Below are 22,068 nucleotides of genomic sequence, written 5' to 3'. Positions count from 1 at the left end.
ATTATTATTATTATTAGCATGAGCATAAATATTTCTTTGTGATTTCTGTCCAGGCCTTTTGCTCACAAATTTCTTTGATTGGGGGTAGGCCTAGGGTTCAACTTTGTGTCCCCCTCCATATAACTTCTCCTGTTCCCTTAGAATGGTTCCTTCCCCCCCCCCCAACAAAACGCCACCACCTCTTCATTTCTTAAAAGTGCTAATTGTTTTGCTCAAATATATTTACATAGAAATGAGGCTAGTTCTGAAATCTGCAGCTGAAGAGGCTGCATGAATGACAGTAACATAGTATAGAGTTGGGCATCATTTTGTCTGGAAATAGAGGGAGGCAGCTGAGTTCAGAATCAGGACAGGCAACAATATGAAGTATTGATTTGCTGTACCTGATTCATTTTTGTGAAGCATTCTCTTTTCCTATTATTTTGACTTCATTAATTCTGTACGGTCGTTTTAGCTGACTGGACGGATCTGCCTTCTAATTGAGGGGCTGTAAATGCCAATCACAAGCCAAGGGACTGAGCACCATGGTTTTCAGCAACCTAAAAATTATTTCACCTCTATCGCCTTATGGTAGTAGCTGTTGCTGATTTATATTTTGCACACTTCTAGCAATTTCTGGAGGATATGATCTTAGCCAGGTGAAAATAGGGACAGTCCTGGGCGTGAGTACTTACTTTAAGGCTGTTCAGGATGAAATCTGGTGTGGCCCAGGGGTAAAGCTTGGGGGATTTATAGGGAATGAGGGTGGGGGAATGCAGGAGTCCAAGGTTTGTTTAGGCTTATTCCCATCATGATAAACCACAGGCTTGAGCGTAGGCCTGGATCAATGTTAGTGGGCACAGCACTCTGCATACTTTGGAGCTACGCAGAGTTCTTCGTGACATGACACAGATCTAATGAACAGTTCTGTGTAAATGGAAACTGCATAAACTGCTGCACCTCCAAAAATTGACCCACGACTAATCGTATCAGCAGTATGTTTACATATGGCAGGGAGAAATTCCTTATATTCCTAAGTAAGAAAATTGCAATGGGCTCAGTAGGAGAGAGAGAAAGCCTTATCAGTAGACAGAGCATTGGTTTCATACTACAGATAGCTTATGTCCTTCCCAATGCTTTGTTTGGGTGAAACACACTGTCAGGCATGGTGCTCCCATTCCAATAATCGCCATAATATGTAGAAAATAATAAGGAACTGGAACTGTGCATCCCACAGCAAGCTTTAAAAGGTAAAGGGACCCCTAAAAAGGTAAAGGGACCGTTAGGTCCAGTCGTGACCGACTCTGGGGTTGTGGCACGCATCTCGCTTTATTGGCTGAGGGTGGCCAGCATGACTAAGCTGCTTCTGGCAAACCAGAACAGCACACGGAAACGCTGTTTCCCTTCCCACCAGAGCGGTACCTATTTATCTACTTGCACTTAATGCTTTCAAACTGCTAGGCTGGCAGGAGCAGGGACTGAGCAACGGGAGCTCACCCCGTCGCGGGGATTCGAACCGCCGACCTTCTGATCGGCAAGTCCTAGGCTCTGTGGTTTAACCCACAGCGCCACCCATGTCCCTTACAGTAAGCTTTGGGTCATTGCAAATGTTATATTCACACCTTCCAATATGTGTCCTCCAGAAGATGGCATTGAATCCCATTCAGCCAAAAGAGACGCAAATTGTTCTGCCCCGCTGCATTTGTGTGTAATGCAACAGATGTAAAAATCACACCAGATGAACAAAAAAAAAATTACATAATTACCCAAACCAGCGATCAGTGGGCTCCAGCTTTAGTTACCTTACACATGTGCGGTGTCAATAGCACGTACACAAACCCAGATGTTTCTTTAAAATCTGGACAGCTGAAGGGTTGGGATTTTCCTGTCAAGATGGAGATTTTTGCTCATGCTTGTAGAGGGAAGTGAGGGGCAGATGGGGCTCATCCACCTGGGAGGGTAGCCTATCTAGGAGAAGAAAAACTCTGATCCTAAACTTCTGCTGCCTCTTCAGGAGAAGAAAAGGCTATGGAGTGAACCCTACACAAATCTAGAGCAGAATCCCTAAGATGGTTGGATGGTGATTTGTATGCCTCCATGTTTTGCTTTTCGTTTCTCTGGATCACATCAGCAAGGCCAAGATAGGGGTCTTGTCATCTGGGCCACCCAGGACCTTCATACACATTGCCCAGGATTGCACCTTGGGGAGGTCACTTTGGTGCGGCTAACACAGCAGTTTGACTTCACCCCCAGAAGTGCACTCATTTGTCTCTTGAGACAGACAGATGCCAGCTACTCAGAATATCATTGGCTGCCCCATGTAAACTGAGGTCCAGCTCAGAGGGCCTTCTGGTGGTTCCCTCCCTGTGACAAGTGAGGTTATAGGGAACCAGGCAGAGGGCCTTCTTGGTAGTGGCGCCCGCCCATCAGATGTCAAGGAAATAAACAACTATCTGACTTTTAGAAGACATCTGAAAGCAGCCCTGTTTAGGGAAGTTTTAATGTTTGATCTTTTACTGTGTTTTTAATGTTCTGTTGGGAGCTGCCCAGAGTGGCTGGGGAAACCCAGCCAGATGGGCGGGGTATAAATAAATTCTTATTATTCTTATTCTTATTCTTATTCTTATTCTTATTCTTATTCTTATTCTTATTCTTATTCTTATTCTTGGAGGGAAAGCTGTGGCTGTTCTGTTGCCTGTGCTCCTTTCAGCAACTATGTTGCAGATCCCCCCATCCATGCCTAGGTCAACCTGATGACCTCCAGATGTTGTGGTGCTGCAACTTCCACCAACCCCAGCCAGCCAGCATGCACCAACATCTGGAGAGCCCCAGGTTGGCAAAGGCTGTTCTAATAAATCAAAGATGGCAGTAGCACCAAACAGAAGGCAGAGGTCTTAAGCTCAGCATCAGTTTTGTAGCATCAGTTTCAAGCAGAGTACAAGGTCTTAATGGTTTTTATGGCAACTATGCATCTTTGTGGCTGTATCGATTTTAAAATGTGATTTGATGCTCTGAGCAACTAATCCTTTCTTCTGACCAAAGACTAGTTCACTTTTTCCTTCCACTCATTGTCAGAAACAATTAAGTTTTATTCATAGCACCAATACATCTAATTATGAAGCTGTTGTACATTAGACACTCTATGCCTTTTCTACTGCAACATAAGGTAAAGGTAAAGGGACCCCTGACCATTAGGTCCAGTCGTGGCCGACTCTGGGGTTGCGGTGCTCATCTTGCTTTACTGGCCGAGGGAGCTGACGTTTGTCTGCAGACAGCTTCCGGGTCATGTGGCCAGCATGACTAAGCCGCTTCTGGCGAACCAGAGCAGCACACGAAAACGCCGTTTACCTTCCCGCCGGAATGGTACCTATTTATCTACTTGCACTTTGAGGTGCTTTCGAACTGCTAGGTTGGCAGGAGCTGGGACTGAGCAACGGGAGCTCACCCCGTCGTGGGGATTCGAACCGCCGACCTTCTGATCGGCAAATCCTAGGCTCTGTGGTTTAACCCACCTGCGACTGCAACATAATGTTGCTTTTATTCATTCCATCACTTTTGTATACCTCAGTCATTAACCCTTTCCCTAAAAATTTCACAAGCATATCCCAGCTGAAAAATATATTTATCTCCCTGATGTAATGCTTTGCACAAGATAAACACTGAAGAATTTATTAACCCTATTTTTCTTTTAAATGGTCAATTCAGATTTGGATAATTATTTGCTTATATATGCAAGCATACACTGAGAGGTGTTTATATGTGCAGGCATACACAAAGAGATGGATGAGGTTAAAAATATCAAATCCCCAATTGTCAAATTTGCTAGATCTGACCACCTTCATAATTTAGACCCTTCTATTGAAGATTTGAAAATATATTCTAGACAGATGACATGTTAACAGAATCATTTCATGGTTGAGTGTCTTCACAGTATGATTTATCTTTACCTTTAGGCAATGGAGGTCCCTGTTTGGGAGATTTATGAGCTAGGCCCCAAAATCTATTTTGATGACATGGAATGTGTGTGTTTATTGGGGGAGGGGGGAAGAGAAAAATCAAACCTTAGCATTTGCTTTAAATACTAGGTTTCCTTCTCACGATCAGTTACGCAAGCCAGCCTTGTTCATGTAACTTCTGCCCTTCTTTTTGATGAATATAATTAAAAGGATTGCGCTCTGGTTGTTGTGTATGGACTTGACAGAACAAGCATTGTAGGTCTCAGACCAACTTTGCATGGAGACCAAACAAAATTGAATTAGTGCATGAACAAATAGAATAAAGAATGCAGACATCTCCTTTTTTGTGTGCAGCAGAGCCCAGAGCATTGCCTGCTTTCTGGGTTTGCTGCTAAATAAGCTTTAAGTGCACTGGGGAAGTCAACTGGTTAATCTTGTCAACAAATTGCCCAGACTTGGAGAGTGCTGTGGGTTTAGCAACAGTGAGATTGGTTCTCTTGGGTCACATGACTTCCAGCTTCATGACAATTCTAGTTTATGCTGTCTGGTCTGTGTTCTGCCTTGAACTCTCTGGACTTCTTTTCTCTGGTTAGCAAGCCCAGTGGCATGGCAAATAAGGGAGGGGTGCATCTGCAGAACACCCAGTTCAAGCCCCATGGGGAAAAACAGTGTCCCTACAGTGCATTCCAACCCTGAGTGAATTCAGTGTGTGTGGAGTTTGAGAGTGGCAGGGCTCACCTCCTGATACTTGCCTTTGACAATCTTAACTAGGTAGATGGATCTATTTGCAATCATGAATTTTGCAATGTGTTTAGAGATACCGTGGTACCTCGGGTTAAGAACTTAATTCGTTCTGGAGGTCCGTTCTTAACCTGAAACTGTTCTTAACCTGAGGTACCACTTTAGCTAATGGGGCCTCCCGCTGCCGCTGCATGATTTCTGTTCTCATCCTGAAGCAAAGTTCTTAACCCGAGGTACTATTTCTGGGTTAGTGGAGTCTGTAACCTGAAGTGTCTGTAACCTGAAGTGTCTAACCCAAGGTACCACTGTAAAGGTTTGGCATGGGGGAGAGAGATTGGATGTGGAATCTGAGATCTTTCCTAGCCTTAAAACCCCGGCAGAAGAATTCTTGTGCCCATAATGCTAGCCACGTATTAGAGATAAGCGTGAGGAGAAATCTGAATTCATATTTCCAAATTGGGCTATGCACATTTCAGCTGTCCGGGCTGGGGCTGGTGCCGAGAGGCTGATCTGGGCGGTTACTGGGGTCAGTAGTAGGCCCAGTCCACACCCCAGCCCCTCCTCTCCCCGCCTGGAAGCCACTAGGTGGTGGCCAAGTCCCCTTTGTGGCAGGGGGCTCGTGGGATGCCGGGTGCAAGCCAAGGCCGCCTGAGGGGAGAAGAGAAGGAAGGGCACCCCAGGAGAGAGGGAGACATGTGGGTGATTAGACACCCTAGCTGTACTTTCACACAGTGGTGGCAAAGAAGGAGGCTGGGGTGGCTTGGCATGGTCAATCGAGGGGGGAGGAATATTTTTTGGGTGCCAATGGGGTCTGAGCCCCTTAGAGTTGGTGCCTGTGATGCCTAGAATAAACTCTTTTCACAATTTTGTTCCACCCAGCAATGTTTATTTATTTATTTACCAGCTCAAAGCGTATCTTTGTATCCAATGTTTGCTTCTAAACATACTTTTTTTAGCAAATATATTCTTTTCTGCTGAATTGTGTAAAGCAAAGTCAGAAAGCGACTCGACGATGATATAAGTAAAAAGGTAAAGGACCCCTGACAGTTAGAAATCCAGTCGCAGGGTTGCGGCGCTCATCTCGCTTTACTGGCCGAGGGAACTGACGTTTGTCCGCAGAAAGTTTTTCCCAGTCATGACTAAGCCACTTCTGGCGAAACCAGAGCAGTGCACGGAAACGCCACTTACCTTCCTGCCAGAGCGGTACCTATTTATCTACTGGCACTTTGACGTGCTTTCGAACTGCTAGGTTGGCAGGAGCTGGGACCGAGCAACGGGAGCTCACCCCGTCGCAGGGATTCGAACCGCCGACCTTCTGATCGGCAAGCCCAAGAGGCTCAGTGGTTTAGACCACAGCTTAAGTAGCTTTTAGCATTGCAGATGGAACTTTTCTTCAGTGGAGTGGGTAAAGGCTGCCTTGTTTCTTATCTGTGGCGTTGTTAGTGCTGCTTCCCTAAAGTATTTAAAAGGCAGCTGAGGGATCGCCTGCACGTGTATGTTTTCCCCGAAATAAATGCAACTCTCCAGGGAAGGGCAATCTGTGGCCCTCAAAATATTCCAGGATTCCCCGTGCCCATCAGGCCCAGCAAGGATGGCCGATATTAAGGGAGTTTCCTCACCCCTGAACTAGAAAAGGTAAAGGGACCCCTGACCATTCAGTCCAGTTGTGGCCGACTCTGGGGTTGTGGCGCTCATCTCACTTTATTGGCCGAGGGAGCCACCGTACAGATTCCGGGTCATGTGGCCAGCTTGACTAAGCCACTTCTGGCGAACCAGAGCAGCACACGGAAACGCCGTTTACCTTCCCGCTGCAGCGGTACCTACTTGCACTTTGACGTGCTTTTGAACTGTTAGGTTGGCAGGAGCTGGGACCGAGCAACAGGAGCTCACCCTGTCGCGGGGATTCGAACCGCCGATCTTCTGATCGGCAAGTCCTAGGCTCTGTGGTATTGATGGAGATATAGTGCAGAATTCACCGATTTACACCTTTATCCATTGGGAAAGGTGGGCAACTGCCCTCTGGGCTTGCTGTATGAATCTATATGTAGCTATTCTCCTGCCTTGTAGACTCTCACACCCTGTTTGGGACACCCAGTTCCTACATAAATTACCACTCTTCAGAAGCTGTTACATAAATGAGCACAAGCTGCTAGGATACAGTAACTGCAATTTTGTTTTGCTCTGGTGGAACACTCCGTGCTGACAAGGTCAGGCTCTTGCAGTCTGAGTGCAGCCAAGTGATGAAGGACACAGCCAACCACCTAAGAGGTGGAGGCTGGACAGCCACTAATTATTCCCCGCCAAGCTAGCCTGCCTATGCATTTGTGACCCTGTTAGATTTACAGACCATGCCGCTAGGGGGCAGGAGATAGCCCTGTAGTCTGGGGACATTTTTGCAGCAACAGAAGGGGGGAGGGGAGAGAGAATTCGCTTCACCCATGGGAATCAACGACTCCATCAGGTACGTGAGTCAGTGTGGTGTAGTGGTTAAGAGCGGTAGTCTCGTAATCTGGGGAACCGGGTTCGCTTCCCCGCTCCTTCACATGCAGCTGCTGGATGACTTTGGGCCAGTCACACTTCTCTGAAGTCTCTCAGCCCCACTCACCTCACAGAGTGTTTGTTGTGGGGGAGGAAGGGAAAGGAGAATGTTAGCCGCTTTGAGACTCCTTCGGGTAGTAATAAAGCGGGATATCAAATCCAAACTCTTCTTCTTCTTCTTCTTCTACATGGGAAAGGAAGGAATTACAAAAACAATTAATTCGAGTTAGCTTGCCCAGCAGTAGCATGTTGCATTCTGGAGCTGAAGATGTAAAATTGGGGAGCAGCTAACTCATTTACATCCTCACTCAGCGGCACAGTTCCATTTCAGACACAGGCTGAAGAACCTGTAGCGATGGTGGTAAAAGCATTTCTTTACCGTCGCGTAAGATATTAGTGCACCCTAGAGCTTTTCTGAACCCCATAAATTACCACGAAGCAGCTGCAGTAAGTAGAAGGAGAATAGCCAGGCTGCCAAAATGCTAACCTTCTGACCTCCTGAAATTCCCAACCAGGTTCCATTTAATGGAAAAAAAACCCAATGTGAGCTGATGCCTTCCTTTCAGCAGGGCTCTTCCTGGGTCCCAAGTCGATATCTAAGGCTGAATTCTTTTAAGTGAAAGTTTTATTATGGCATAAAGCATGGGTAGGCAAACTAAGGGCCGGGGGCCGGATCCGGCCCAATCGCCTTCTCAATCCGGCCCACGTGTTTTTACATGAGTAGAATGTGTGCTTTTATTTAACATGCATCTCTGGATGATTTGTGGGGCATAGGAATTCGTTCATTATTATTTTCAAAATATAGTCCGGCCCGCCACAAGGTCTGAGGGACAGTGGACCAGCCCCCTGCTGAAAAAGTTTGCTGACCCCTGGCATAAAGCTTTCATGAACTACATGGACTAACCCTCCCCCCCCCCACTTTTATATATGCCATATTTTGCTTTCATCAATGAAAGCAGTTTCCTTAGCTGTTAGCTTGTATTATACTTTTGTAAACATATAAAAAACAAAGCTGCTTATGAAAACAGATTCTTAGGACTCTGTGATGGTGATTTTCTCTTTCTGCAGGGTAGGAGACAGAATGGGGTAATCTGGGAATCAAATTGCTCTATAGAATTTAGGAAGCCCTGCTTTCAGTTTATAAATCCCCATCATTACCAAAGATGGTTGAGAGGCTATGAATGCCTTATTAGCTAAGGCCTAGATAGATTACCTCCTCTTCTAAACAATTTGCCCGAGCGAAAGAGGGGAAAGGCTTCCAAGTACAGAGGAGAAATGGAATGAAACATCACAATTAATTGAGGTACTTTGTAGCCTTGGAAACAGTAAGAGAGCGGTGACATCAGCAACAATTATGTGTAATTTTTAGCTTTAGTTTATCACCAAGGTAACCAGAGCCAGTTTTTCCGCTTGCAGTGCTGGAGAATGTGTTGGAATAGGGAGAGGGTTATAAACAAGGGGTCAGCAACCTTTTTCAGCCGTGGGCCGGTCTACCATCTCCCTTCAGACCATGTGGTGGGTCAGACTATATTTTTTTTTGGGGGGGGGGAATTGAACGAATTCCTATGCCCCACAAATAACCCAGAGATGCATTTTAAATAAAAGCACACATTCTACTCATGTAAAAACACCAGGCAGCCCCCACAAATAACCCAGAGATGTATTTTAAATAAAAGGACACATTCTACTCATGTAAAAACACGCTGATTCCCGGACCGTCCGTGGGCCAGATTGAGAAGGCGATTGGGCCGCATCCGGCCCCTGGGCCTTAGGTTGCCTACCCCTGTTATAAACCATATGGCTAAAGAGACTGCTAAAAGAGCACTCTAACCTGGCCCATTGATTGGATTGCTCAGTACAGTGACTTGGCCCCCAATGCGAGTGCAATGACTCTCCTTCAAAAGGCATTGCATGTGAAGGGATATCAGGTTGTTTTTAATGCACGTGGCATTTGATCTGGGATGTTTCATTCAAACAGGCAAGTCCCTACTTGGTTTTGTGGCAACGAATAGAAATCCTGTAGCTTTCAGGTCCAATGTGTCCAAGCTTGCGTATTTGCTACATGGGTGCTAAAAGACACACATGGCCACTTGGCCACCTGGCCACCTTCAGGCTCATCCTGATGTTATTGCAGAGGTGCGGGGAGCCCACTGCAGTACACCTGCTTCCTGCATAATTCCAGCAAATTGGAAGCCACAGCTCACAAGGGAGGAGTGTGCAATGTGGATCGTTCCCATGGGATCACACCATTGTACTGTGCCTTCCTAGCTTATGTATGTTCCATACATCATATTCCACTGGATAGCTCAGTTGGTTGGAACATGGTGCTGATAATACAAAGGTCATAGGTTTGATCCCCATGTGGACAGCTGCATTGCATTGGGTTGGACTAGAGCAGCGGTTCTCAACCTGTGGGTCCCCAGATGTTGTTGGACTACAACTCCCATCATCCCTGAGCTCTGGCCTTGCTAGCTAGGGGTGATGGGAGTTGTGGTTCAACAACATCTGGGGACCCACAGGTTTAGAAAGGCTGGACTAGAGGATCCTCTGGGTCCTTTCCAACTCTACAATTTTATGCTGTCTCAGATGTGTTGATCCTATGCATGGCTTGCCGAGACCATATAACACCGGTCCTGAAAGACCTACATTGGCTCCCAGTATGTTTCCGAGCACAATTCAAGGTGTTGGTGCTGACCTTTAAAGCCCTAAATGGCCTTGGCCAAGTATAGCTGAAGGAGCGTCTCCACCCCCATTGTTCTGCCTGGACACTGAGGTCCAGCGCTGAGGGCCTTCTGGCAGTTCCCTCTATCAAGAATAATTTTTTATTAACCAACCAATCACATCAAATCAAACCAAATTACATAAATTCCAAATTACACAGCCGAATTTTAAATTTTTGTTGGGGGTACCCATATTTCAAGTTCCGAAGGGGATCCAATCAACTTCTTGCTTCTTGCTGCTGTTTTAATGTCCACAAATCTAACCTTATGATGTTCACAGTACTATCCAGTCCTTTCTTATTGTTTTTCCACATCTCTTGTTGTTATTTTCATATATTTTTCCTTTCTCTTTGTGACCTCTGATAGTCTCCACAAGCTGGTTAGAACAGTTTGTAATCCTGCGTGGATATATTTTTTTTTATCCAGTAGCCATATCCAGACGTTTTCTATATAACATCATTTCCATACATCAAAACAGTCTTAGCGTTATTAATCTTCACCAATCTGCCTCCTTTCTCAAAACCTCTGAGGAGATTCACCAAGAATGCAGTTTGACAAGTCCGTTCCTCCTCCTGGCTATAAATCCTTTGGCAAGATAGCGACTCCGAATTAATTGCTGCGTCATTCCAAAAGCTCTTATTGCTTCTCAATCTCCATAAAGCATACTTTTGGTTAAAGTTTATCTCCACACAGACCTTAATCATCCTGCTTGGGTCAGTTCAACCGACGATTCTAATGAGGAGGGGTTCTTGTAAATCACATAGAAGGAAAGTAAAAAAGGTTTCCCCCCCCATTCAGTCCCGTTGTCAACATACCCAGCCTTTGGTGTATCTTCATCGTAAAATATTCCTGTTTCTCCATCCCGTCGTCTTCTTTCACAGAGGTCACTTAAATTAGCAGACTTCACTCCCCTTCTTCACTTGAAATATGTGCATTTGCTTCTTTTGTAATTAATTATTCCAAATTGCTGCAGCTAGTGCGCGATCAGAGACAGCGTCCAGGAGAGCCGAGGTCCACACGGGGGCATTCTGCCTAGGGCCCTCACCCCCTTCTTTTGAATTAGGGAGTGATTTATGGACACAGCAGGCAAGGGCAGTGTTCCCCATTTCCTTGGGGCAACAAGGGAGGCTGCCCACTCCCATAACAGCCTCTTAATTACCCCGTATGGGTCAGAGAGATGGTATTGTCGGCCATCTTCAAATGCGCCCCTAGTGCCCCCCCCTTCTGGCAGTTCCCTCAGTGCAAGAAGCGAAGTTACAGGGAACCAGGCAGAGGGCCTTCTCGGTAGTGGCGCCCACCCTGTGGAACGCCCTCCCATCAGATGTAAAGGGAAAAAACAACTATCTAACTATCTGACTTTTAGAAGACATCTGAAGGCAGCCTTGTTTAGGGAAGTTTTTAATGTTTGATATTTTATTGTTTGTTTGCCCAGAGTGGCTGGGAAGGCCCAGACAGATGAGCGGGGTATGTAATAAATTATTATTATTATTATTATTATTATTATTATTATTATTATTATTATTGTCATGCATGCCAAGTGCTGTCCCTGAAGTTCATTCCTCACACTAAACAAAGAACAGAAAAGAAAAGCCCACATACATTATTCTACAATAGAAATGGCAATATTCTAACTGCAAAATTGCATTGTCTGGACGACTATGTATTTTAGTCGGGCACAGAAACACACCCAACTCATTTGTCTTTCTTTGCCATTTGGCAAATGCTTGTATTTTGCATGCCTGCCGATACTAACAAAAGGATAAAAGAGCAACGTATTAATTTGCAACAAAGACACGCATTGATGATAAGCGAGCAGTCATTCAGGTTCCTTCCTTACTGCCATAGACAGCTTTTAATCCCCATTGCCTCTCAACTCCTTGAAAAAGCAGAATGGCTTGTGGGGAAACCATAAAGTTAAGCAGGTTAAATATGTGTTATGAAGCTTGACCACTGGAAATCCTAACTGGGTTTATTCACCTGCATTTGTGAAATGAGCTTCTCCACACACACACACCTACACAAACATACCCCACTCCCTGACTACCCCACCCCGTCCGACCTTAGCTAGAAACTAAAACTGAGAAGAAATTGACAGGAATAAATGACAGATTCTGCAAAAGACCTTGCAGCTGCCCAAAGCTTCCTGAATCCAGTGGCCCATGGATTACGAGGAAAAATGTGAAAGCCACTCCAGATGTTTCCAAGCAGAATACCTTCCTGTCATACGTAGCTCCATATTGTGTTGATTTTGTAATTTAATGGCTTGCTTAATCCTATGCATGTTTACTCAGAAGAATATAACCCCCCATTATGTTCAGTCTTGCTCATTCCTAGCAAAGTGTGCATAGGATTGCAGCCAGTCAGGGTGGTCCCAATCATTGAATTTGAATTAAATCCCACTGTGTCCAATGGGTTATACTCCTTGCTGGTAAACATGGATTGCAGCCTTAACCAGGTTACTTAAAGATTATGATTTCCCCTTCCTCCTAATGTGATATTCTGATTGCAACACATACCTTCTTCTGAATTTAGAAGAGACTTATGACCTGCAACTTCAGTATTACTTCAAATGTCTGTGTTTGCCTATCAAAACACACTGCTGTCTCTCTCTGTGTGTGTTTTAACAAATTCATGCAGTGATTTGTAAATGGCTTCCTGAAATGCCGGATGTTTTCTGCATAATTTTGCGACTGAATTATTTGTTGAAATAGCTCGTCAGCGTGGCAAGAAAACTACTCGGTCCTGGAGACCGGCCAGACATTCATGATTAAACATTTGTTTTAGCATCTTGTGTTGTCGCCCTCACCACACCACAATCACCCTCTTTTTTTCCTAGATGTTCCAGTTGTTAGAACCATTGACAGAATTGAAAATACTTACCTGGTTTTTTAAAAAAATGCATAGAGGAGGGTGGTGGAGGTTGTAAGAGATGAAACAATGAAAGCTTATGATTCACTGTGCCCAGCAAATAACCATCACCATTCATTTCAGGAAAGGAGAAAGTAAACAAAAGTCCAATTAATTTTGTTTCTGAATCAGGAGTATGAATAATAAGAACAAGAAGGAGCCCCCTGGGTTAACAAATACGTTTTATAATTATGTGAATGTAACCACATATGTATTCAATGTATAAAAGAACTCAAATATATATTTGTAAAACCAGTGGTATCCATGCATAAACCACCCACTTAACCTAAAACAAATCTAATAAATTTCTGTATCCTCAGAGGCTTCCATCTCCTGTAAAGAAGGAGATAAGTAGAATGCCGCTTTCTGTTGTGAATGAAAAATCTGCTAATTGACATTAAAAATAACTTTAAAAAAAGACACACCTGACTTCCACTTTTGGAAGGTCAATCATTTTTCTTTTCATTTACCCATCTCACCAGGAGACAGCTATCCTTTCCTGAAATAACGGCATATGATTTACTTGAAACATCTGTAGGCGACACTGATGATTGAAAGTCTTCTAGTCCTGGCAACTGGAAGAGCCTCTGCTTTTTATTGCAAAGAGATTGGTGCAAAGCGTGTCATCGGTTTCACCCTTGCGTATTTGCTGTCTGAGGCCAAGGGAGCCTTTTTGGGTTGTGTGTGTATAACCACAAATTATTGGATGAAATGAAGCAAATAACTATTTCCCAGTGGTGTGACCTGTAAAGACTATGGAAATGTCTCTCAAGGGGTTTCGGGAAGCTCCATTGATTGTGACAGTTTAATACCAGGCGGGCCCAAAACACTCAGGGGACACAATGAAGTGTGAAAATGTACATCTCAGAAGGAGGCACAAAAAGCATTCCAAATGCTTTGCTTCTTTGTGAATGTGGGAGATTCAGCTCATACATGGAGCTCCGCTTGGCTTCCCCGTTCAGTTCATTGGAAAGATGTGGTTCTCATCCATTCCTCCCAGCCCTGTTGTGCCCCTTTATTGATGTGTTTTGTGACATTTTCAGCCACTTCTGTGTTTACCACTGTGGACATGTGCGTGAATACATGACTTTCGGATGCATGTTAATCAGTCGTTGCCTGTATTATGGAAATACAGTGGTACCTCGGGTTAAGTACTTAATTCGTTCCGGAGGTCCGTACTTAACCTGAAACTGTTCTTAACCTGAAGCACCAGTTTAGCTAATGGGGCCTCCTGCTGCCGCCGTGCCGCCGGAGCACAATTTCTGTTTTCATCCTGAAGCAAAGTTCTTAACCTGAAGCACTATTTCTGGGTTAGCGGAGTCTGTAACCTGAAGCGTATGTAACCTGAAGCGTATGTAACCTGAGGTAGCACTGTATTTTCATGTTGCAAGCCACCCTGATCACTTTTTTAACTATGGGAAAATGGCTTGCAGATAAAATGGTGGTGGTCATGATGCTTATGTTAGACATGGGACTGGGGCATTATAAGCCATTCCCTTATTTCTGTACCTGAGAACTACAACTGTTTGATCTCTAATCCCTTACCCAGTGTGTTTGGTTGGCAGAATTTCGCTTAGTCCTGCCTGCTGTTTAGAGACAGGTTTTTAGTTATTATTATAATTATAATTATTTATTGAATTTATATACCACCCTATACCCGGAGGTCTCAGGGCACAACAAAACCAGAACACAAAACCAAAAAATATATAATCAAGCTAAAAACAATAACCCTAATAATAATATTTATACCCCGCCCATCTGGCTGGGTTTCCCCAGCCACTCTTGGCGGCTCCAAACAGAACACTAAAAACTGAATAAAACTTCAAACATTAAAAACTTTCCTAAACAGGATTGCCTTCAGGTGTCTTCTAAAAGTTGGTTAGTTGTTTATTTCCTTGACCTCTGAAGGGAGGGCATTCCACAGGGCGGGCGCCACTACCGAGAAAGCCCTCTGTCTGGTTCCCCATAACCTTACTCCTCGCAGTGAGGGAACCGCCAGAAGGCCCTTGGCGCTGGACCTCATTTTAAAAGGACATAGGATACATCCTATATACATCCTAAATAGTTATCCGTAACGTCTTTCTGCTTTTGCTCCTATTCCAAATCCGGCTCGCTTTTTTATGCCCTTACAATTCCGCTAGAGATCTCCTACGAAAGCTTTCCCAAGAATGTTTCACCAGTGCCAAAAGGTCAAAAGGTACGGGGAAATGGAAAAGATACTGAAGAGGATGCCCCCCCCCCCAAAAAAGAGAGGGATAACGAACTTAGTTAACGAAGACAGGTAATTTCAACATTTGCCTCTTGGCCAGCAGCCACCGAGAGATTAAAAAAATGAAACGTGTTCACAACCCCTTAGATTAACAACTAACTATTCTGCATCAGTATGCTTTATCTGGGAACATATGGAGTATGAAATTCCATTTAAGGAATTTACATTTCTTAATGCAAGCAATTAGGTGTGTAGTAAAGTCTCGTTATTACACATGATTAGTCTCTTCCCCCACACACACCATTTTTTTTAAAGGTGCTCATTTCGTACACTAGCTTTAAGTTCAATTGGGATGTATTTTAGACCCAGTAACTGCTGATATAGGGATGCGAGTGGCGCTGTGGGTTAAACCACAGAGCCTCTTGGACTTGCCGATCAGAAGGTCGGTGGTTCGAATCCCCGCGACGGGGTGAGCTCCTGTTGCTCGGTCCCAGCTCCTGCCAACCTAGCAGTTTGAAAACACGTCAAAGTGCAGGTAGATAAATAGGTACCGCTAGGCAGGAAGGTAAACGGCGTTTCCGTGCACTGCTCTGGTTCTCCAGAAGCGGCTTAGTCATGCTGGCCACATGACCCGGAAGCTGTACACCGGCTCCCTTGGCCAATAAAGCGAGATGAGCACTGCAACCCCAGAGTCGGTCACGACTGGACCTAATGGTCAGGGGTCCCTTTACCTTTAACTGCTGACATATGGCCATATCTCTGACCACCACATTCCATACTCCTCAAAGCGAATTCACAACATGCATCTACCTGGCTCTTCTTGTCTGCCTGAGTCAGCTCCTGGGCCTGATGCTCAGGTACTAATTCTCCCATTGAAAACAATGCAGCTGCCTCCAGTAATACACTTCTGCATGCCTGGTGGTTGTTTTCTTGGGAAAATATATTGCTGTATTGATTGAGGAAATAAACAGTGTATGTTTTTTGCCTATCAAATATTTCCCCCCTCCAGCTTTGTCCCATTTCCCCCACACCCCTCTCCGCGCAAAAGCTCACTATCAGAGAAGTATTCAAGATCAATGCAGTGACTCCCTCCCTCTTCCTTTGTTGCCCATTGTAAATCTATTAGCTGTGATCTGTAATTAGGTGCACAGCTTAAAAGAAAGAACAAATGGTGTCCACTGAACCATGGCGCTCGCCTTCATGGCTAAAAAATAAAATAAAAAATGACCCATTTGGTTTTACCAGCTGTGACATTGGCGGCAGGTTCAATGACAGAGAACACATAAAACTCAATAGATTAAAACGTTTCCAGTTCACTAAACATCCAGAGGGGCATAACAAAGGGTCCCAGACCACTGTAGAGAAAAGGAAAAGGTAGGCTTTGTTGATCTCATATGCTACATTTCCTTCCTTCCATCCTTTTGCTTGGGGGTGGATCTCATATGGTGGTTTTGCCTTAGAGCAGGCATCCCCAACCTTTGGCCCTCCAGATGTTTTGGACCACAATTCCCATCACCCCTGACCACTGGTCCTGTTAGCTAGGGATCATGGGAGTTGTAGGCCAGAACATCTGGAGGGCCGCAGGTTGGGGATGCCTGCCTTAGAGATTGGTAGAGTTAACAGAGAGTCTCCACCTTCCAAGACAATAATGCCCACTCACATCACAAGGAGCTTATAACCCACCTGCTCTCAGCAGCCAGAATCATCATAACCAGACACTGGAGAGACCTGTCAGGAGTAAGCATGGACCAATGGTATCAGATAGTATGGGAAATTCCCAGGAGTCTTTGGGGGAAGTCATGTGCTTTAAATGTACAGTGTATTCATGACCTCATCAGCACCTGCTTATTTAATAGTAATCTGCTAACCTCAACGTAGATTTTTTAAAACAGAAATTGTAGGTAGATGTTTTCCTGTGTTCACTGTTTTCTGAATTAACTCTGCTGATGAGATTTGTATGCACTGCTGCTGGTTCTGTGATGCAGGTGCTGGTGGTAGGAAACCATTTAATGGAACATGGGAGTAGGCATTAATGTCACTGAATATAACCCATCACATTACTTCCCTAATAGTAAATGTGATAAATGATGCATATCCTGCAAGTATTTTGGATTTTCCCTTCTCATTTTGTGCTGGTGTTATACCAAAGGAGAAAAGTAATAACACATTCAGCTCAGATAACATGACAAACTGCAATGAAATAGGATAGCTGAAATGGTTTTGAATAGATACAGATGAATGAAAATGGGCCATTTATTACGGAGCCATAATGTCTTTACTGTGGCTTGATTTGTTTTGATTGTGTGTGCGTGTGCGCATGGGATGTGTAGAAATGGTAAAACCCAACTCTCATTTGCTCGTTAACTTTGCTCCAGTTTATGCTGCCTTTTTGATTCTTGCTCTCTCTTTTTGCTTTCAAACCTTGCTATTTATTGCTCTGAACTGAATGTGGGGGGTTATATTTATCAGCAGTCCTGTTCTTGCAAGCAGGGACACTGAAGTTGTCATTATTATTATTATTATTATTATTAATTTCTACCCCGCCCATCTGGCTGGGCTTCCCCAGCCACTCCGGGCAGCTTTCAACAGAACATTAAAAACAGAATAAAACTTCAAACATTAAAAACTTCCCTAAACAGGGCTGCTGCTTCTAAAAGTCAGATAGTTTATTTCCTGAAGGGAGGGCGTTTCACAGGGCGGGTGCCACTACCGAGAAGGCCCTCTGCCTGATTCTCTATAACCTCACTTCTCACAGTGAGGGAACCGCCAGAAGGCCCTTGGAGCTGGACCTCAGTGTCCGCACTGAACGATGGGGGTGGAGATGCTCCTTCAGGTATACTGGACCAAAGCCATTTAGGGCTTTCAAGGTCAGCACCAACACTTTGAATTGTGCTTGGAAACGTACTGGGAGCCAAAGTAGGTCTTTCAGGACCAGTGTTATATGGTCTGTTAACCACCCACTGTTGCTGTGTCACTTGCTTTTGGGTATGTTTGCTGTAAGGTGTGCTGCTTTCCACTTTGCATAGGGTTGAGGATCCAAAGGTTTCTGTGCTTCCAAGAAAAGAGCCTTCCTCTCATGGGAAGGAGGCCTTCTCTTGAAAAGCATCCTTTGCCCGACCAAGGGAATCTTTGACTCCAATGCTTCACTGCAATCATTCATCCTGTTTACATTTACAGTGGTACCTTGGTTGTCAAATGGCTTGGCTCCCGAACAAATCAACTCCCGAACACCACAAACCCAGAAGTAAGTGTTCCAGTTTGCGAACCTTCTTTGGAAACCAAACTTCCAACGCGGTGTCCGATTGAATGCAGGAAGCTCCTGCAGCCAAACAGAAGCCACACCTTGCTTTTTGAATGGTTCTGGGAGTCGAACGGACTCCTGGAACAGATTAAGTTTGACAACCAAGGTACCACTGTACTTAAACTTGTTCACTTTAGAAAGACAAGGCATGGGTCCCTGCACCTTCTTTAGTAGTGGCAAAAGGATGGAATAATTTATTTGTTCTCCCTGCTTTTAAACAGCAGGTCAAACCCCAGATGCTGTAGGAAAATTCATTTGTTCTAGTTGTGTTCTTATAAAACATTTGTATTTTCCAGGAACCCTCCTCCTACTTTGTTTCAGCCAGAAAATTGGTCCAGAGGATTCAACCACTTCATTTCCCAGTGAGTACAACCCTTTTCCATTTTAAGCAGCTTAACCTTGTGTGCCGTTGTCGCAAAATGATATGCGGCAAACCTTTGGCAATGAAATTTCCTTCCTGCAAACAAGAGCTCTTTTTAGTTTTTGTTTACATTGCATAATTCCTTCTCAACTTTTGTCTTGCTGAAAACTTTACAGTTTCACAGAGGTCGTGGTGTGATCTGCATTTGAAATTAGTTGCCTGGCTGTTGATAGGTATAGGTCTGAATACCCTCCTGTTGTTGTTCTTATCCTTAATATACCTCTTCCTGATTCTGTCTTGCTCAGTCTGTGAACCAGGAGCATAAGGCCTTAGGAGAGGAATAGTTCAAGTGACCGTTGCAGCTCAGTCTCCCAAGACTGATGCAGCGTAAAGTCGAGCATAAAGCCAGCGCCACAAAAGACCCCACACAACTTTGTTCTATCACATTACAGTGGAACCACTGGTTCTGACAGCCAGTGTGGTGTAGTGGTTAAGAGCGGTAGACTCGTAATCTGGGGAACCGGGTTCGCGTCTCCGTTCCTCCACATGCAGCTGCTGGGTGACCTTGGGCTAGTCACACTTCTCTGAAGTCTCTCAGCCTCACTCGCCTCACAGAGTGTTTGTTGTGGGGGAGGAAGGGAAAGGAGAATGTTAGCCGCTTTGAGACTCCTTCAGGGAGTGATAAAGCAGGATATCAAATCCAAACTCTTCTTCTTTTTCTTCTTAAACCACTCCGTCCCTGAATGTTTCAGTTCCTGGACGTCGAAAACCCGGAAGTAAGTGTTCTGGGTTTTTTATAGCATTCCTCGGAACCCGAATATCTGATGCAGATTCCGATCTGTAAAAAGCCTAGCTGTAAGCCAATCGGAAGCCGCGCCTAGGAATTCGAAGGTTTCAGAAGTCGAACGTCCTTCTGGAACGGATTACATTCAACTTCCGAGGTTCCACTGTACAATGGTTCTCTGTGTTCCCACTGGTTCAAATACATGAATTCTGTAGGACATGCTTTGTACCAGGACTGTAGCATGGTGGGGGGTGGGCTTCTAGGGTGACTACTCATGTTGCCCTCCCTGATGCCACTTTGTGAGGTGTTGCTCTAGCAGCTGGTGTTGCTTCGGCAGCAAAGGCCCTCCATTCGCCCTCTGCACCCCACCTTAGAAAAGCTCCTTGTAGACCATGGGTCTGCTAAGGCCCGGGGGCCTGAACCGACCCAATCGCCTTCTCAATCCGGCCCGCGGACGGTCCAGGAACCAGCGTGTTTTTACATGAGTAGAATGTGTCCTTTTATTTCAAATGCATCTCTGGGTTATTTGTGGGGCCTCCCTGGTGTTTTTACATGAGTAGAATGTGTCCTTTTTAAAAAAATGCATCTCTGGGTTATTTGTGGGGCATAGGAATTTGTTCATTCCCCCCCCAAAAAAAATATATATACAGTCCCAGTCCCCCACAAGGTCTGAGGGACAGTGGACCGGCCCCCTGCTGAAAAAGTTTGCTGACCCCTGTTGTAGAGCCACTCAATGAGGGCATTTGAGAAGCACGCAACAGCCATGCAACCTTGATCCCAGCCTCCCCTGGGATTGAAGAGTACATGACTGTTACGCCCTTCTCATTCCACACTCCTTGAGTGCTCTGGTGGCAGCTGCTGTTTTGTACCATCCTGACTTGATGGTTTGTTTGGTTTTGGTTGGTTCATAACACCAAGAATCTCTTTCTCACTTATCACCATTCTTTGCCTCGGTTCTTCAGATTCCCTTCTTGAGAAAGTTAGTTGAAGGACAAAGATCTGCCCCACATCTCCTCCAGTAAAGACAGATGCAAAGAATCCATTCAGTTTTGCTTTTTCTCTGTCCTTTTTCTCCTTTAGCACACCTTTGACTCTCTTGCTGTCCCAAAGTCCCAAAGTAGTTTTTAATATATGGTAACCACTGCCATTTGAGTTATGAGTCATTCCATATGGTGGGTTTGATTCCCACTTAAAAAGTTATTTTTATTTTATTTTATTTTTTAAAATTAAAAGCATCAAGCTATACAGCATCAAACTTTTTGGCCATTAGTGATAAATGACTCATTTATATGCATTAGTTATGCATTTGTCAGTGCCTGGCTTGTGACAGTTTCATTTTGATAAATTAAAAGAAATGATTGTAACAAGTCCATTGTTCCTTTTATCCAAATGTTAGGACCATGCCTGATGTTCCCGTCACCCTTGTGATGAGTGGTTGAATTTTCAGTAATTCCATTATCTACCTCCTCCCTGATGTTGACTATAATTTGCATAACAAGCTTATCTGGTTCAAGTTGTGGTCCAGACCTATGTAGCTACATAGAAGGGAGCGTGCATCTTCAGACAAGTGCATTTCTGAATTCAGCGCTAATGCAGCCATTCTCCCCCTCTAGCTGCCACCACCAAATCCTTTTAGGGTCTTGTTCAGAGCAAGTGTTCTGCTCCATATGCCAATTTTCTTTAGCTTGTGCAGAATTGCCTTGTTATTGTTGACACACTGGTGTTGTTCAGTGGATTCTCTATATATTTAGTTAGAGAACACAGTCCTGGTCAGCAATTATTTTAAAATTGTAGCCATGGACACACTGGGGGAAACTGGGAACAGGGGCATGTCTTACATGCCTAATGGGGTGGCAAGGATTTGATTGGGGTGCTACAGCAGGGGCCAGACAAGAAGTCTCTGGAGGCAAGATTGAGCCTCCAGCCTGCCAGCTGCCGATCTTTACAATTTTTTTTTACAGTAAGCAGAAATTTACCTTTTCTCAGTGTGGAGAAGAACACCACTGAATTACTTTTCATCACTCAGCTATTAAAGGCTTGGGGGTTGAGTTTCTGAGACGGCAAGGAGTTTGCAACCACAGCGTGATACATTTACTTCCAGGTTTTCCTTAACTGTACATTCATGGTTATGTGGTCATTCTGTCTTGATACATATTGTATCATATGTGAACAGCTCCAGTTTTCATATTGGCCCAGTTCACATGTCATGCTAAACCATGGCTTAGTGAGATGTGCATGAGCAGAAAGGAGTTGCTGTGGGCCTTGATCCTGCATGCACCCTCCTCTCCCATCACCGCTGTGATAGGAATTTTGAGGTCTTAGATATATGGTAGTGTTCATAAGCGTACCAGCCAAGCATGTACATAGATCAGCACAGGAAGACCGACCTGGAACCATTTTGACTCCTAAACTGAGCAAATGTTTTCTCTGCAAGGTCAAAGTGGGAAACCTCCCCATTGTCTCTTTCCTCACAAATCCTGTCTTAAGGGCACATTTAAGATATGAACAGGGCATGAGCCTGTGACCTGGCCCAGGAACTAAGCATTTATCACTACAAAAGAATGGCCAGGCT

General features: G+C 44.6%; 1 protein-coding gene across 2 annotated transcripts in view; it reads left to right on the top strand.

Annotated features, from left to right (window-relative positions):
- The window catches only part of MYO3B (myosin IIIB), a 296,654-nt gene that overhangs the window by 80,687 nt on the left and 193,899 nt on the right, over nt 1-22,068 (top strand). For both annotated transcript variants that reach the window (XM_080972245.1, XM_080972244.1), the window contains one exon: nt 18,648-18,713. In XM_080972245.1, coding sequence (XP_080828371.1) covers nt 18,648-18,713 — 66 coding nt within the window. The remainder of the gene's footprint in view (nt 1-18,647; nt 18,714-22,068) is intronic.

This window comes from Podarcis pityusensis (assembly GCF_964106645.2).
Source record: "Podarcis pityusensis genome assembly, chromosome: 1".
Classification (NCBI taxonomy): domain Eukaryota; kingdom Metazoa; phylum Chordata; class Lepidosauria; order Squamata; family Lacertidae; genus Podarcis; species Podarcis pityusensis.
This window is presented reverse-complemented; position numbering and strand designations above follow the sequence as displayed.